Consider the following 18,588-nt stretch of genomic DNA (forward strand, 5'->3'; position numbering starts at 1 on the left):
GTGCATGCATGTGTAAGCACAAGATTATAATTAAAATTAAAATCAGTGTATATTAGAGCTTGTCTAGGCTCTTAGGTGTTTGTCTTAGACATCTACAAAGAAAGGATAAGTTCTGGTTGCTTATTGCGAGTATTTTAAAAGAAATGGTAAGACACACAAGTGAGAATCTAAAAGTTGTTTAATTAGCCACTATTTAAATTTGAATTATATTTTTATTTTATGGCTAATTTTGAACCCCTAACAACGATCTGCCATTGAAATATCTTGAAAGTATTGGACTTAAAAATGTGTGCAAACTTAACATGACTAAAACACTAAGTTCTGGGATTTAGTTAATAAAACCCATTAGATCTGACATGACATTTAAGGTTTCTTAAAGTGTTGCATCTAGGCAACATACCATACCACATGAATAGACAAACAAAAAGGGTCTTACATTTTATTTTCAACATAATTGTGTTTATAAAGGTTTACATTTATTTCCCGGAATGCATTTCATAAAATACACCAAGCATTATAAATGTAAGATAAATATATATATAGGTTTGCCGGAAATCATTTGCATATCTAATTAATATTAATCATCAAAAGCAAGATAGAAAAAAAGGTCAAAGGGGATGATTAGGTGTTAGAGATTACTTGTTCAAGGGCAGCAGACTCAACCCTGTTCGTGGATCTCTGATGCATCGCTCCAACAGCTTGAGATAGGTGAGGTTCTCATGTGTGTTTGGGTCGAAGAAGCCTTTGGTGTCATCGTCAGAATCCGACAGGATCTGATTCATTTTCTCATCAAAGTACCCTCTTTGGTAGGCAACTTCTACTGGCACTCTGTGGCTGTACACTGGGTCTATGATGCCCCCTGTAGCAATTTGTGCTTCAAGGAGACGAATTCCATGGTCCTTTACAATAAGGTCCTTCTGCAAGGCCTGGAACAAAGAAATTGTCTTATCAGTGTGAGGATCTGTGTATCCAGTCACCGCTCTTTCAGCTGAAAGCAGTTTCTTTTTCCAGTCATGTCCAATCACACCTTGAGCTGCCGCTTCTTCTACTGAGAGTTTCTTGTTATTCACTGGGTCTATGATGAAGCCAGTGGCTGCTTGCGCCTCAAGCAGGACCAGGGAGGTTCCAGGGGTGAGCAGACCCTTGGACTTGGCCTGGTGGATGCTCATGGTTTCCTGGTTGGACTGAAGGTACACTCCTGCAATACTGTTGGTTCCCACCAAATACTGGCGCACAGAGTCCATCTCGCTGACCTCTGTCACAGTGACCTTTCCAGTGTTGAGATCTTCAAAGAGCTTCTTGTCAATGATTTTAGATTCCAGGAGCTCAGTGGCAGTGACGTCCTTTCTGATTCCATGGAAGGTGTTACTGTGAGTGGACTTGGTAGCTGTGGTTGTGGTGATGGTGGTTTTGGTGATGCTGGCATTTGAGTCAATTTCTGGGGGTGTGGAATACACCATTGAGGATGTTGTGGTTGTTGTGGTCTGCTGCTGAATGGTGGTGAGAATGATCTCCATGAAGCGTTCAATGTTAATGGCTCCAGACTTGTACTGCTGGACCAGCTCCCTCCTTTCCTCTTCAGTGATGTACTTGGAGTACAGAAGGTCCCACAGGGAAACACTCTTTCCTTGGTATTTTCCTCCAGCTCGGGTCGTTGTTGTTGATTTCAGAATGAGTTTTGTTGCCTCATCAACAAAAAAGTAAAACTCTCCCTTCTTTGCAATGACCAGCAGACTCAACCCTGTTTTTGGATCTCTGATGCATCTTTCCACCAGCTGGAGATAGGTGAGGTTCTCATGTGTGTTTGGGTCGAAAAAGCCCTTGGTGTCATCATCAGGATCAGACAGGATCTGGTTCATTTCCACATCAAAGTACCCTCTTTGGTAGGCAACCTCTACTGGCACTCTGTGGCTGTACACTGGGTCTATGATGCCCCCTGTAGCAATTTGTGCTTCAAGGAGACGAATTCCATGATCCTTTACAATGAGGTCCTTCTGCAAGGCCTGGAACAAAGAAATGGTCTTATCAGTGTGAGGATCTATGTATCCAGTCACCGCTCTTTCAGCTGAAAGCAGTTTCTTTTTCCAGTCATGGCCAATTACACCTTGAGCTGCCGCTTCTTCTACTGAGAGTTTCTTGTTATTCACTGGGTCTATGATGAAGCCAGTGGCTGCTTGCGCCTCAAGCAGGACCAGGGAGGTTCCAGGGGTGAGCAGACCCTTGGACTTGGCCTGGTGGATGCTCATGGTTTCCTGGTTGGACTGAAGGTACACTCCTGCAATACTGTTGGTTCCCACCAAATACTGGCGCACAGAGTCCATCTCGCTGACCTCTGTCACAGTGACCTTTCCAGTGTTGAGATCTTCAAAGAGCTTCTTGTCAATGATTTTAGATTCCAGGAGCTCAGTGGCAGTGACGTCCTTTCTGATTCCATGGAAGGCGTTACTGTGAGTGGAATTGGTAGATGTGATTGTGGTGATGGTGGTTTTGGTGATGCTGGCATTTGAGTCAATTTCTGGAGGTGTGAAATACACCATTGAGGATGTTGTGGTTGTTGTGGTCTGCTGCTGAATGGTGGTGAGAATGATCTCCATGAAGCGTTCAATGTTAATGGCTCCAGACTTGTACTGCTGGACCAGCTCCCTCCTTTCCTCTTCAGTGATGTATTTGGAGTACAGAAGGTCCCACAGGGAAACAGTCTTTCCTTGGTATTTTCCTCCAGCTCGGGTCGTTGTTGTTGATTTCAGAATGAGTTTTGTTGCCTCATCAACAAAAAAGTAAAACTCTCCCTTCTTTGCAATGACCAGCAGACTCAACCCTGTTTTTGGATCTCTGATGCATCTTTCCACCAGCTGGAGATAGGTGAGGTTCTCATGTGTGTTTGGGTCGAAAAAGCCCTTGGTGTCATCATCAGGATCAGACAGGATCTGGTTCATTTCCACATCAAAGTACCCTCTTTGGTAGGCAACCTCTACTGGCACTCTGTGGCTGTACACTGGGTCTATGATGCCCCCTGTAGCGATTTGTGCTTCAAGGAGACGAATTCCATGATCCTTTACAATGAGGTCCTTCTGCAAGGCCTGGAACAAAGAAATGGTCTTATCAGTGTGAGGATCTATGTATCCAGTCACCGCTCTTTCAGCTGAAAGCAGTTTCTTTTTCCAGTCATGGCCAATCACACCTTGAGCTGCCGCTTCTTCTACTGAGAGTTTCTTGTTATTCACTGGGTCTATGATGAAGCCAGTGGCTGCTTGCGCCTCAAGCAGGACCAGGGAGGTTCCAGGGGTGAGCAGACCCTTGGACTTGGCCTGGTGGATGCTCATGGTTTCCTGGTTGGACTGAAGGTACACTCCTGCAATACTGTTGGTTCCCACCAAATACTGGCGCACAGAGTCCATCTCGCTGACCTCTGTCACAGTGACCTTTCCAGTGTTGAGATCTTCAAAGAGCTTCTTGTCAATGATTTTAGATTCCAGGAGCTCAGTGGCGTGACGTCCTTTCTGATTCCATGGAAGGCGTTACTGTGAGTGGACTTGGTAGCTGTGGTTGTGGTGATGGTGGTTTTGGTGATGCTGGCATTTGAGTCAATTTCTGGGGGTGTGGAATGCACCATTGAGGATGTTGTGGTTGTTGTGGTCTGCTGCTGAATGGTGGTGAGAATGATCTCCATGAAGCGTTCAATGTTAATGGCTCCAGACTTGTACTGCTGGACCAGCTCCCTCCTTTCCTCTTCAGTGATGTATTTGGAGTACAGAAGGTCCCACAGGGAAACAGTCTTTCCTTGGTATTTTCCTCCAGCTCGGGTCGTTGTTGTTGATTTCAGAATGAGTTTTGTTGCCTCATCAACAAAAAAGTAAAACTCTCCCTTCTTTGCAATGACCAGCAGACTCAACCCTGTTTTTGGATCTCTGATGCATCTTTCCACCAGCTGGAGATAGGTGAGGTTCTCATGTGTGTTTGGGTCGAAAAAGCCCTTGGTGTCATCATCAGGATCAGACAGGATCTGGTTCATTTCCACATCAAAGTACCCTCTTTGGTAGGCAACCTCTACTGGCACTCTGTGGCTGTACACTGGGTCTATGATGCCCCCTGTAGCGATTTGTGCTTCAAGGAGACGAATTCCATGATCCTTTACAATGAGGTCCTTCTGCAAGGCCTGGAACAAAGAAATGGTCTTATCAGTGTGAGGATCTATGTATCCAGTCACCGCTCTTTCAGCTGAAAGCAGTTTCTTTTTCCAGTCATGGCCAATCACACCTTGAGCTGCCGCTTCTTCTACTGAGAGTTTCTTGTTATTCACTGGGTCTATGATGAAGCCAGTGGCTGCTTGCGCCTCAAGCAGGACCAGGGAGGTTCCAGGGGTGAGCAGACCCTTGGACTTGGCCTGGTGGATGCTCATGGTTTCCTGGTTGGACTGAAGGTACACTCCTGCAATACTGTTGGTTCCCACCAAATACTGGCGCACAGAGTCCATCTCGCTGACCTCTGTCACAGTGACCTTTCCAGTGTTGAGATCTTCAAAGAGCTTCTTGTCAATGATTTTAGATTCCAGGAGCTCAGTGGCAGTGACGTCCTTTCTGATTCCATGGAAGGCGTTACTGTGAGTGGACTTGGTAGCTGTGGTTGTGGTGATGGTGGTTTTGGTGATGCTGGCATTTGAGTCAATTTCTGGGGGTATGGAATGCACCATTGAGGATGTTGTGGTTGTTGTGGTCTGCTGCTGAATGGTGGTGAGAATGATCTCCATGAAGCGTTCAATGTTAATGGCTCCAGACTTGTACTGCTGGACCAGCTCCCTCCTTTTCTCTTCAGTGATGTATTTGGAGTACAGAAGGTCCCACAGGGAAACAGTCTTTCCTTGGTATTTTCCTCCAGCTCGGGTCGTTGTTGTTGATTTCAGAATGAGTTTTGTTGCCTCATCAACAAAAAAGTAAAACTCTCCCTTCTTTGCAATGACCAGCAGACTCAACCCTGTTTTTGGATCTCTGATGCATCTTTCCACCAGCTGGAGATAGGTGAGGTTCTCATGTGTGTTTGGGTCGAAAAAGCCCTTGGTGTCATCATCAGGATCAGACAGGATCTGGTTCATTTCCACATCAAAGTACCCTCTTTGGTAGGCAACCTCTACTGGCACTCTGTGGCTGTACACTGGGTCTATTATGCCCCCTGTAGCTATTTGTGCTTCAAGGAGACGAATTCCATGATCCTTTACAATGAGGTCCTTCTGCAAGGCCTGGAACAAAGAAATGGTCTTATCAGTGTGAGGATCTATGTATCCAGTCACCGCTCTTTCAGCTGAAAGCAGTTTCTTTTTCCAGTCATGGCCAATCACACCTTGAGCTGCCGCTTCTTCTACTGAGAGTTTCTTGTTATTCACTGGGTCTATGATGAAGCCAGTGGCTGCTTGCGCCTCAAGCAGGACCAGGGAGGTTCCAGGGGTGAGCAGACCCTTGGACTTGGCCTGGTGGATGCTCATGGTTTCCTGGTTGGACTGAAGGTACACTCCTGCAATACTGTTGGTTCCCACCAAATACTGGCGCACAGAGTCCATCTCGCTGACCTCTGTCACAGTGACCTTTCCAGTGTTGAGATCTTCAAAGAGCTTCTTGTCAATGATTTTAGATTCCAGGAGCTCAGTGGCAGTGACGTCCTTTCTGATTCCATGGAAGGCGTTACTGTGAGTGGACTTGGTAGCTGTGGTTGTGGTGATGGTTGTTTTGGTGATGCTGGCATTTGAGTCAATTTCTGGGGGTATGGAATGCACCATTGAGGATGTTGTGGTTGTTGTGGTCTGCTGCTGAATGGTGGTGAGAATGATCTCCATGAAGCGTTCAATGTTAATGGCTCCAGACTTGTACTGCTGGACCAGCTCCCTCCTTTTCTCTTCAGTGATGTATTTGGAGTACAGAAGGTCCCACAGGGAAACAGTCTTTCCTTGGTATTTTCCTCCAGCTCGGGTCGTTGTTGTTGATTTCAGAATGAGTTTTGTTGCCTCATCAACAAAAAAGTAAAACTCTCCCTTCTTTGCAATGACCAGCAGACTCAACCCTGTTTTTGGATCTCTGATGCATCTTTCCACCAGCTGGAGATAGGTGAGGTTCTCATGTGTGTTTGGGTCGAAAAAGCCCTTGGTGTCATCATCAGGATCAGACAGGATCTGGTTCATTTCCACATCAAAGTACCCTCTTTGGTAGGCAACCTCTACTGGCACTCTGTGGCTGTACACTGGGTCTATGATGCCCCCTGTAGCTATTTGTGCTTCAAGGAGACGAATTCCATGATCCTTTACAATGAGGTCCTTCTGCAAGGCCTGGAACAAAGAAATGGTCTTATCAGTGTGAGGATCTATGTATCCAGTCACCGCTCTTTCAGCTGAAAGCAGTTTCTTTTTCCAGTCATGGCCAATCACACCTTGAGCTGCCGCTTCTTCTACTGAGAGTTTCTTGTTATTCACTGGGTCTATGATGAAGCCAGTGGCTGCTTGCGCCTCAAGCAGGACCAGGGAGGTTCCAGGGGTGAGCAGACCCTTGGACTTGGCCTGGTGGATGCTCATGGTTTCCTGGTTGGACTGAAGGTACACTCCTGCAATACTGTTGGTTCCCACCAAATACTGGCGCACAGAGTCCATCTCGCTGACCTCTGTCACAGTGACCTTTCCAGTGTTGAGATCTTCAAAGAGCTTCTTGTCAATGATTTTAGATTCCAGGAGCTCAGTGGCACTGACGTCCTTTCTGATTCCATGGAAGGCGTTACTTTGAGTGGAATTGGTAGATGTGGTTGTGGTGATGGTGGTTTTGGTGATGCTGGCATTTGAGTCAATTTCTGGAGGTTTGCACGATACCATTGATGTTGTTGTGGTTGTGTCGTTCTGCTGCTGAATGGTGGTGAGAATGATCTCCATGAAGCGTTCAATATGAATGGCTCCAGACTTGTACTGCTGGACCAGCTCCCTCCTTTCCTCTTCAGTGATGTACTTGGAATACAGAAGCTCCCACAGAGCAACAGTCTTTCCTTGGTATTTTCCTCCAGCCCGGGTTGTTGTGGTTGATTTCAGAATGAGTTTTGTTGCCTCATCAACAAAAAAGTAAAACTGTCCCTTCTTTGTAATGACCAGCAGACTCAAATCTGTGGTGGGGTCTTTGAAGCATCTCTCGAGCAGCTGGAGATAGGTGAGGTTCTCATGTGTGTTTGGGTCAAAGAAGCCTTTGGTGTCATCATCAGAATCTGATAGGATCTGATTCATTTTCTCATCAAAGTACCCTCTTTGGTAGGCAACCTCTACTGGCACTCTGTGGCTGTACACTGGGTCTATGATGCCCCCTGTAGCGATTTGTGCTTCAAGGAGACGAATTCCATGGTCCTTTACAATGAGGTCCTTCTGCAATGCCTGGAACAAAGAAATTATGTTTCCAGTGTAGGGGTCCTTGTATCCAGTCACTGCCCTTTCAGCTGAAAGCAGTTTCCTTTTCCATTCAGAGCCAACCACACCTTGAGCTACAGCTTCATCTACTGACATTTTCTTGTTGTTTAATGGGTCGATGACGAAGCCAGTGGCTGCTTGCGCTTCAAGGAGTATAAGAGATTTCCAGGAGCCAGCAGTCCTTTAGACTTGGCCTCATATATGCTCATTACCTTTTTGGTTGATTCGACCCTGACACCAGCTATACAGTTGGTGGCCCCAAGGTACTTCTGAATGGATTCCATTTTATTGATAGTATCTTCAGTGAGTTCTCCTTGTACAATTTGTGTGAAGAGGTCTTTTGAGATAATTTTTGATTCATAAAGTTCACTGGCGGAGACCCTCTTCCTTAGACCTTTGAACTTCTTCTCCTTGGACGTCACCTCAATTATGATTGTGGTGACAATTTCAATGATCTGGTCCATCTTCATGGCTCCTGACCTGTATTGCTGAAGTAACTGCTCCCTTTTTTGTTTAGAAATGTATGCCGAGTTCAACACCTCCCACAAAGTAGTACTCTTGCCTTGAAACTTTCCTGCATCTACGGTCATTGTACAGTTCTGGAATGCCAGCTCGGTCTGGTTGTCTGTATGAAAATCACGGGACCCTTCTTCATGGATGGGTAGAAGAAGGAGCCCAGTCTCATGGTCTTTCTCACAGCGCTCTTTCAATTCGAGATAAGTGACCGCTGTCTTGGTGTTTGGGTCAAAGAAGGCCTTTGTGTTATCATTGAGGGCAGACATCATTTGATTCATTTCCTCACTAAAGTATCCCTTTTTCATTGCAACATGAAGAGGTATCCGGTGACTTTGAATCGGGTCGATAATCCCGCCGGTTCCCATTTGCGCGTCCAGAAGTCGAATGCCCTGGCTTTTCGTGACCAAGTCTTTGCCCATTGCTTCAAAGAGAGAGATTTTAGCACCTGTGAAAGGGTCCGCATAGCCTGTCACAGCCTGCTCGGCTGAAAGCAATTGCTCATGTAGATCTGCACCAACACATTTGTCCCTTGCTGCTTAACAGTATAGCATTTAGCTTTGACCGGGTCAACGATGAACCCTGTTGCAGCCTGGGCTTCCAGCAAAATAAGTGCAGAAGCTGCTGTCAACAGCCCTTGTTCTCTTGCTTCATAGATGCTCAAGGTCTTCTTGGATGGGTGACTCACAATCCCAGCAATGTTTCCAGTTCCTTTCAGGTATTTCTGCACCAAGTCACGTTTAGAGACCTCTTCGAAAGTAAGTGTGCCTTCCTCCAAACAACTAAATGTCTTTACATCAATGATGTCACATTCCAGGAGCTGTTTGGCAAATACCGGTTTTCTGAGGCCCATTACGGTCTTGTGAGTTTCGGCCTGTTCCAGTTTTGTAATGGTGGTAATCACTGTGGTGGTTATGCTCTGTGTGGTTGTTTTCTTTGTCCTATATTCTGCTATTAATTCCCGCCGCTGATCCTCTGTGAAATATCCAGAATGGATCAACTCCCAAAGCGAAATGTTTCTTCCTGAGTAAAGGCCCACTGATATGGTTACAAGGGTTTTTTCAAACACTTGCCTGATTTCTTCGTCAGTATATGTTTCCACCTTTGTTCCTGTAGAAGTGCCTTTTTCATTTAATGGCAGTAGAAACAGGCCTGTTTCTGTATCTTTGACACATTTGCCTAACATCTCCATGTATGTCAGATTTGCTTTGGTGTTCGGGTCAAAAAAGCCTTTAGTGTCATCAGTAGGGTCTGTCAGGATCTGGTTAAGTTCTGCATCGAAGTATCCCTCCCTGTAGGCAATGTTGAGGGGTAAGTGAAGGCACCTTATGGGGTCAATGATGCCGCCTGTAGCTATCTGGGCCTCAAGCAAACGGATGCCATGTTCCTTCACAATCAGATCCTTTTTCAATGCCTGGAAAAGGGAGATTTTTTTGTCCGTGTATGGATCTTTGTACCCTGTCACAGCTCTTTCAGCAGATAGGAGCTTTTCATACATGTGTGGACTTATGAGCTTGTCTTGTAAAGCCTGTGCCACTGTACATTTCTGGTTATTTGTGGGATCTACTATGAATCCTGTGGCAGCTTGGGCCTCGAGAAGACACAGGGCAGTACTGGGTGTTATGAAGCCCTTCTTCTGAGCTTCATAGATGCTTAGCTTCTGGTTAGATGGCTGTAGTATCATGCCAGCTACACAGCTTTTTCCTTGAAGGTAAGTTCTGACACTTTCCATCTTCCTTACCTCACTTCCTGATAGTGTCCCTTCTAGCAAACCATTGTAAATTGAATTATCCACAATATCTAATCCCAAGAGATCCAAAACAGAGACCTTTCCCCTGAGACAGTCAAAATTCAGATCTGCTTGATGTTTCAATTCCCTTATCTCGACAATCTCTAAAATGGTGACAGTGATCTGTTCCAAAGTCATCTTTCGTGACTTGTAGAGCTTGAAAAGTTCCTGTCTTTTTTCCTCTGAGAGATATTCTGAATTGATCAGATCCCACAGTGTTGTTTGCTTGCCACGGAATCTGCCATACTTTACAGTGACCATCGTGCTTCTGAAGACCTCCCGAAGGGTATCATCAATCTTGATCTTATGCACTTTACCTTTGAGGGGCAGAAGGCACAATCCTGTGCTTGGATCGGTCACACATCTGTCCATGAGCTGAAGGTAAGTCAGATTTTCGTGGGTGTTTGGGTCAAAGAATCCTTTGGTGTCATCACTGGGGTCGTCTAGGACCTGGTTCATCACCTCGTCGAACAGACCTCTCTTATAGGCCACCTGGACAGGAATGCGATGACTGTTTATCGGGTCAATAATTCCACCCGTTGCAATCTGTGCCTCGAGCAGACGAATTCCGTGCTCGCGGATGATGAGGTCCCTCTGCATTGCTTGAAACAAGGAGATTGTTTTGCCGTCTGAGGGATCTTTGTACCCTGTGACCGCCCTCTCCGCTGAGCATAACTTTTGGTAAACGTCTGCCCCGATAATTCCGGCCTTCACAGACTCCTCCACTGAGAACTTCCTGTTAGCAATGGGGTCGATGACAAACCCGGTTGCTGCCTGGGCCTCAAGCAGAATCAGAGCTGTACCCGGCCTGAGCAATGCCTTCTGTCGGGCTTGGTAGATGGTCATGATCTGAGAATTTGGAAGAAGGACACCGGCGATGCTACTTTTCCCTTGCAAATACATGCGGACGGTCTCATCTTCTTTAAGCTTGTTCACTGAGATCTTTCCCATTTCCAGCTCCTCCAGGTCCTTATCAGTGATGATATCTGCCTCGAGTAACTGCTTTCCGGTGACAGTTTCTCGGATTCCCTCAAAGACGACGGTAGTTGTTTTCACAGATTTCTCTATGATTTCCAGGACTGTCGTAGTGACCGTCTTGATCGTGAGTTTTCCCTGTTTGTACTTGTTGATGATTTCCTGCCTCTGGTTTTCATCAAAGTATTCTGACATCAGCAATTCCCACAGTGACACCGTCATTCCCATGTATTTTCCACACGTCACTTTCACCATTGTTTGCTTCAGTTCCATTTTAGTGTCATAGTCGATGAAGCTGATATTCAACTTGTCTGATTTCCCAATAAGAGGAAGCAGGCAGAGCCCCGTGGCTGGGTCAATGACGCATCTCTCCATCAGCTCAAGATAGGTGAGATTGTCTTTGGTGTTTGGGTCAAAGAAGCCTTTGGTGTCGTCGCCGGAGTCTTCCAGGATGGCATTCATGTCTTCCGTTAAAAAGCCCCTCTTGTAGGCCACTTCTACTGGAAGTCTGTGGCTGTTTATCGGGTCTATTATACCACCGGTGGCAATCTGAGCCTCAAGTAAGCGTATCCCGTGCTCCTTCACCATGAGATCCTTTGATAGCGCTTCGAACAGAGATATTGTCTCACCAGTGTAAGGGTCTTTGTAACCCGTTACTGCCCGCTCGGCAGAGAGAAGCTTGGCATGGAATTCGGGGCCAACAACTTTGTTTTTGACCGCCTCATCCACGCTGTATTTTCTGTTCTTCACAGGGTCAAACATGAATCCAGTGGCGGCTTGGGCTTCCAAGAGGACCAGCGCGGTTCCAGGCATCAAGATGCCTTGCTTCATGGCTTTATAGATGCTCATCCGCTCATTGGTGGAGAACACTGCTACTCCAGAGATGCTCCCTTTCCCCTGCAGGAATTCCTTCACTGTCTCCATGAGCATGACGTCCTGAGTTGTGGTCCTGCCCATCTGCAGGTCATCATAGGTTTCTTTGTTGATGATGTTGGATGCCAGCAGCTCAGAGGAGGACACACCCCGACGCAGGCCTTTGAAGGTGATGAAGATCGGCAGAAGCACCATGTCGGTCTCAGGCTCGACAGTGCATTTCTCGAGGAGATGGCTGTAGTTGAGGTTTTCTTGTGTATTTGGATTGTAGAAAACTTTGAGTTCTTCCATCTTGTTATTGAGCAGACCTTTCTCATAGTAGCCCTTTTCAATGGCAGATTCCACCGCAATGCATTTCTTCTCAATCGGGTCGAAGAGACCATGTGTAGACATCTGTGCTTCGAGTAGCCTCAATCCATACTCCTTTGGTAGTAAATCCTTTTGTATGGCTTGGTATACAGAGATTGTTTCATTGGTGGAAGAGTCAACATAACCATCAACGGCTCTCCCTGCTGCCAGCAGTTTCTCTCTCATCTCAGGTCCAACTATTTGAGCTTTGATGGCCTCCTCCACAGTAAGTGTGCGATTGTTTACTGGGTCAAGAATCCCGCCAGTAGCCGCTTGAGCCTCGAGCAGGGCTAGTGCAGTTCCAGGCTTGAGAAGACGCTTCTTCATGGCCTCATAGATAGTCTTCTTCTCCTTTGTCTTCTCCAGGAATATTCCCGCCACAGGGCGGTGTTTGTGTTCTCCAAAACCATTTTGCTTCCCATTAGTAGCTTCACTTATGGGCGCCATTTTGACACCTGAGACAATAAAATAAAAAGAGAAAGAAAGAAGTTAGAGAAGAGTGGCCAAAACAACACACATTTACATGTACCTTACCCTAAATGATCAGCTAATTCTACTACGAATACAACTACAAAATAATTTATTTGTAATATCTCTATACATATAAATACGTTTAAACCAACCTAACACATTTTACTTTGCATATCCTCAACAATGTAGCGCAAAAGGATATGGGAGGAATTAAAAAAATAGTCAGTTGAAAATAAATTAGGGGATGCATGCAGTAATCTAAATGACCTATCTAGTAATGAACTAAATTCATGATATAAGGTACTCGCAATGAGCATTCAAATTGTTTATAAATGTTAATACAAACATAGGTTAAAGATTCAAACTAGTGATGTCAGTTTAAGGCGTTATTAACTGCGTTAATGCAAACCAATTTTAACGGCGTTAATTTTTTTGTCGCGTGATTAACGCTCTTTTGGTTTGGCAAACATTGTAGTTTTTTCACCTGCTGTCTAGCAACAATTAGTCACGTTAGGAAAACTACAACACCATACCGGATCTAGCTACACCGGAAACAAAACAACAAGCACGCTGCACAAACTTGTTGGGGCAAGCAAGGATATACGGATATACGGAGCGGGTGAAAAACTCCTTAAAAGTTTGTGTGTGTTTGTGTGTCACTCTGTTCGAGCCTGACGAAATGTACGTTTTATTTTCGTTGATGAGACGAGACAGGACTAAAATGTTAGTGGTGTGCTATTTGGACATTCAAAATGCACAATATTTTCCAATCAATACCCTCCCGTAAGGTTCTTATGCAACTGATCACTCCTCCAGTAAATAGGACGGACCTTAGCTACGATTTGGCCACGGGAGGTATAGTCCACTCAGCTATGAGCTAACGTTATGCATTGTATATATAATTCGAAATTCGTCCCAGCCTTTATACCACAGATACTCTAGGGTCTATAGCATATAACCGCGTTGTATGATTACATTTTTCAGAATTTACCGACTCTCGTTTTGAAGAGAATCACCGCGTAATATCTAGAATAGATTGTCTTCATATAAAAATAAACTAAACTAAACTAACGTTTACGAACTTTTCCTTTTAATACCCCAGGGGAATACATGAACGCCTCGACATGTTTCGATTGGTAGTGATTTTCACCTCTTGAAATTGATTTATTTTCATTTTGAAAAAAAACAACACATGGAAGCAATGGAGAACGCCATCTCTCGTTCGGTTGTTTAGAACTGAAAATCTGGTTGCCAGGACAACGTGACGTATTCACTTTAGTACTCTATTTGAGTGGAACAGTTTAGCAGCTGTCCATATATATGGGGTTAGCCTAATTGAACTAGTTTAAAAAGAGAAAACATTTTGACTAAAATGTAAGGACTTTTCGTTGACTAAAACTACAAAGGAAAACAATGACTAAAATGTGACTAAATCTAATAAGCATTTTCGTCTAAAGACTAAGATCTCGTCCACACAAAGCCGATTTTATGGCGAAACCGCAAAGGTCTTGTACGGTTCGGTCTTCCGTCCACACGAAGCCGGCGAATCTGCTGACCGAAACCGTAAACTTCTGAAACCACCCTCGGAAGTGGTTTCAAATCTACCCGGTTTCGTTTTGGATTTGTGTGGACGCCTGAAACCGACTGAAACCGTAAACCATGAAGTCATCGCCCCACCCCTCGACCCTCTAGCCAATGACTGTTAAGCCCGCGGAGTCTCACCCTTTATGCGCATGATTGCCTCTTCTTATTATTTATTTTTCTTTCTACATTTCTGTAGCAGGAGCAGCGCCCCTTATGGGCCTGGAATGTGTACTACAGCGTTTCTACAGATCTACCCGGTTTCGCTTGACTCCGTCTTTACGGAGATACTCCGAAACCGGATACTTGTGCTAGCATAACATAACAGGGATTGTGTGAATTAATCATGACAAAATTGCTTCTGCTCTGAGATGAGCAGAGTACACAGGATCCGGCACTGTCGAGTTTGAAGGTTAAACATGCAGAAACCCTGACATACAATATCTGCCAGGTTTTTAACTTTCAACTTTTTTTTTTTTTTTGGATTAATCGAAAACTTCATTTCAGCCAAATGTTTTCAGTTTTTGGCCGCTGTTCACTGGCTGCTGCTGAATGTGCGTGATTCCCCTTTCGATCAGAACAAATAACAGAGTAATCATATCTGCAGTTGAGTAGTATCATTCCAATGAATCAAATTTCAACAAACTAGCAACTAATACAAATATCCTTTCCCACGACAAGGCATCTTCTGAAGAAACTTAATGTGTTTATCTCAATGTTATAACATCCAACCTCTATCTATCTATCTGATCACACATGAAGCAGATAAACGTCGGTCCATTTCACCAAGTAGCCTCTTCAGCAGGACCTGTCTTGTTTTCTAAAAAAGGCTCTATTGAGTTCAGTCGGGCATACATCAGCATTATTTATATACCGCAGGAAATAAGTATTTGTAACCACATGTTGTGCATGAGTGCAAATTAAATGAATGGGTACTGTAATGAGGAGTGCCCAACCGGGAAGGTGGGTTTCCGTCGTTGCAGGGCAGCGTGATTTGTCAACCAGCCGTAATCTCTCCCCCTCCTCCCCTCACCGTCCCCGGCCCCTCCCCACCGATACCACCGACGTGACCAGATCACCCACCCAGAGGCGCCGCGTCCCATTAGGCATATCAGGCAATTGCTTGGGGCCCCGGGCCACTACTAGGGCCCCCAAAAGGCCCCCCCCAAAAAAAAAATAAAATCGCGTGGGAGATGGCGCGAACCTATTCACCTTGACAGGAGAAGGATTGCGATGATCAGCTCTCTGAACATACCATTGGGAGAGAGGTTTGTTTGCGTTGGAGAGACTTTCTTTCGTTGACTGATTACCTCATGTCGAATCTAATCTCGTCACCTCTTCAACCAGGGTTGCAGTGTAAGCACATACTGTCATTTCGTCAAAGTTGTGCAATCATTCTTTGCTTTGTTTCAAATTAAATACCAGCCTGATAGTAGGGTTAGTCATTTGTAAATGCAGATGACATTCGACTGAAAATGTAGAATGTAATGACAAAGAATGTGTGACAGTGCAGTGTGTTACCTGTTATTTACTCCTATTTACACTCGCATGTTCACATTCTGGTGCATTCGGTAATGGTAGTTATTAAGAAGTTGCAGGAGAAGTTTCACAAGAACTGCATAAGCATGCACACAATGCACTATTTTAAACCAACCCTGATGTTAACTGAACAACAAACAAACAGGAGCAAACGACAGGAACGGTTTCAAACCTTTTTTGTGTGATATTGATGTTTTAGTTCCCGGGTTGTGATCAATATGAAAACATAAAAATGCCAGTTGGGTCATGAATATGCATTTTGTAAATGCACAAGCATCATAAAGGGTTATCCTACCAAGGCTGAGCTCATTGTCGGTTTACAGGCAAATAGGAAAGCATATCGTTTTATGTTGGACCATAACCCATGTGTGTATCTCTCAAAGAGGACGTCGTAGGTTGTGACATATTTAACGCCTGCTCTTCCAGTAAAGCCCCAGGTTCAAGGGTTACTCAGCAGTGCAAAAAAAAAATAGTTAGAGGCGATACGCAACCTCCCGTTATAAAGTGTCAGGTCCCGGTATTCGTTCCTTGTTTCTAAATTCAACAAAACCCCCAGGTTATTTGAGATCTGTTGTTAGTAGTGACAGAGAACCGTCTCTGACCTGGTGGTGGACTTGTTGCGTCCTCTCCGCCCAAGCGTTAACCCCTCGCGCAGGACACTATCAAGATCTGAGCGCTACCACGACCTAATCGCACAGGAATGTTTACTTTCCCTTTTTTATGGCAAGGGAGTTGGCACTCTAGGATTTGATCTAGGATACCCGCAATACCTACTACACATGCTGGGCTTTTCTCCCTCGTGAAGTTTATTTCAAGATCTCTATCCAACCTGATCTTGCCATTAAAACCAATCAAAGAAGAACGAATACATTTTAAATGATGACCTTTCATGAGATAACACAATAATGTGTTTCACCACATTGGTAAAGTTGGTTAGATACCACAGTCACTGAATGACACACTTACGTGTAGGTGGGTAGATGCAGAAACCGGTGCGTAAAGGAGATGGCTGAGTGGTGGTGGTGGTGGTGTTAAATGCCAGGGAGCACTGGCGTCTCTCGGAGCTGGGCTGACGGACAGCTCTTATAGAAAGTGTCAGAGGGGCTGTCCACCGCTGGATCGAGTCAAACTGCTTTCCACGGAAACCACGCCCACCTTCCAAATACAGTAAAGACTCAAGACAAGGTGGAGAGAAATCCTGTCAGCCGATTGGTTGCAGAATGCCAGGAATTCCGTTGGATCTCAGTACATCCCCTCGCCATTGTTTTGCCCAAGAATAACATTTTGTGCTGCAGAGTCACATCCTTACTTTGAGTTAACATATTAAATGCTGAGTGGTGGGTTTTTTGCTTGTTTTATACATTTTAGTGTTTTTCCTGTTATGCTGAAACACTTTTTCACTTGTACTGAAAAGTGTTATATAAATAGAGGCATTGTTTTTTATTCTTTGTATAATTCAAATAATAAAGTTAAAGGTCTCACAGGAATCCCAGAATCTCTTCTACACCTCTGTAGTCAAGAGCCCTGCGAATAACACTATGTGTGTTTATGTATGAGCGTCACACATGCGGACGGCTCCCTAGTTGTCATTTACTCTGTTTAAGAGGCTCTTGGTGTGACCCCTTATCTCTCTTCACAGAGTAAGCCAAGCACTGACAGGAATACCTCCATCAAAGTCAGAGAGAAAGGGTGAGGCTGTTAACCAAGCGTGTCCCTCGCCCGGTGGGTTCTCAGGGGATAGTCAGACATTCCAAGAGAGAAGGGCGGGGGGGGAGGGGGGGCGTCCTCCAACAGAGCATTCTCTGGAAAAGTCGTTATTTTAATTACCGTTGACATCATAAATGCGGGACGATCGGTGTGTCACAACTGTGACACCCGTCTGTTACGACGGTAAGGTCGTCACAGACTCAAACAGATGCCGAGATATGAATCAGTCAATGGAGTAGACTATAAACAGATGCAGAGAGATAGATCACGCAACAGTGTGCAGTAAGAGACATGACACCTCACACCGTTCTGTGACCAACCCCTGGAGCTAAATCTGGAGTTCTGCAGTATTTCACACCATGAGACCTTATCACTGATGACCAAAACAGACAGCCTTATTAAAACAGTTAATTGATTAGTCTATGATAATCCCATTGAATAACATTCAATAACTGCTTTATTGGATTGCAACTAACAGGCTTATATAGAAAAAGTAAACATTTATGATCAGGCAACTAAAGTTTGCGCCCCATCCAGTAAGTCAGCCAGTACAAAATCTGTGAAGTTCCCGAATCAGTGAGCTTATAGAATCAGTCAGCTACCAGAATCAGTGAGACAGCACCAGAGTCAGTCAGCTAACAGAATCAGTAATCAAGCCCCAGAATCAGTCTGCCAGTACCAGAAACAGTCTTAAGGAATCAGTCAAACTGTTCCGAAATCAGTCATCCAGAACTTGTCAACTCGAAATAATTCAGCCAGCCCCTAAATCAGTCAGCTACCAGAATTATTCAGTTTACAGAATCCATCAGCCAGCACCAGATTCAGTCCAATAGTCCATCTTGCAGCTTGGGGCAATTCCTGTTTGATCTTAACAGAACGGGCACATTTTGTTACCTCAGCTTTAACCTCTTCCATTCTTCCCTGGTTATATAAAAGGCTTGGATACATCTGCTGTTTACCCCTGGGCCAAATCCAACACAAACCCAGATAGTTTGGACACCACCGGCACAGCTATTGGGAGACATATTGCTGTGTTGCGTGTGGAAAATTCTCAGAATGCATTAGTAGGCACCCGTGAGGTAATGTCATGATGAATTGAAGAAACAGGTGTGGATTGATTGATAGATGGGTGCGGGAAACAGAACACAATTGGAGATTGAGCAATCACATACACGAACGAACGCACTGAAAGATGACATCATCCACAGTTACTTTAAATAATTTTCTTGTATGTCCATGTTTCAGGCCAAAAATTGGCAAAAGAAAAAGGTAAGCATTGTGCACACATAATGTAATGCTTATAACTTAACACGCACGCACATAGTTGGTTTGCACAAAACTGCTGTATAAAATAAAGTTTGTGTTGATTGTA

The 18,588-nt window shown here is 44.7% G+C and overlaps 1 protein-coding gene across 1 annotated transcript; it reads right to left on the reverse strand.

The window, feature by feature from the left end:
• Window positions 1–247: 247 nt before the first annotated feature.
• On the reverse strand, window positions 248–16,596 carry LOC130393894 (epiplakin-like). Its single transcript, XM_056604652.1, is given in 5 exon segments — window positions 248–3,490; window positions 3,493–7,584; window positions 7,587–8,474; window positions 8,477–12,373; window positions 16,476–16,596. Coding segments are annotated over 4 exon segments (11,724 nt in total). The 5' UTR covers window positions 12,366–12,373; window positions 16,476–16,596; the 3' UTR covers window positions 248–635.
• Between the last annotated feature and the right edge of the window lie 1,992 nt (window positions 16,597–18,588).

This window comes from Gadus chalcogrammus, chromosome 12 (assembly GCF_026213295.1).
Source record: "Gadus chalcogrammus isolate NIFS_2021 chromosome 12, NIFS_Gcha_1.0, whole genome shotgun sequence".
Classification (NCBI taxonomy): Eukaryota; Metazoa; Chordata; class Actinopteri; order Gadiformes; family Gadidae; genus Gadus; species Gadus chalcogrammus.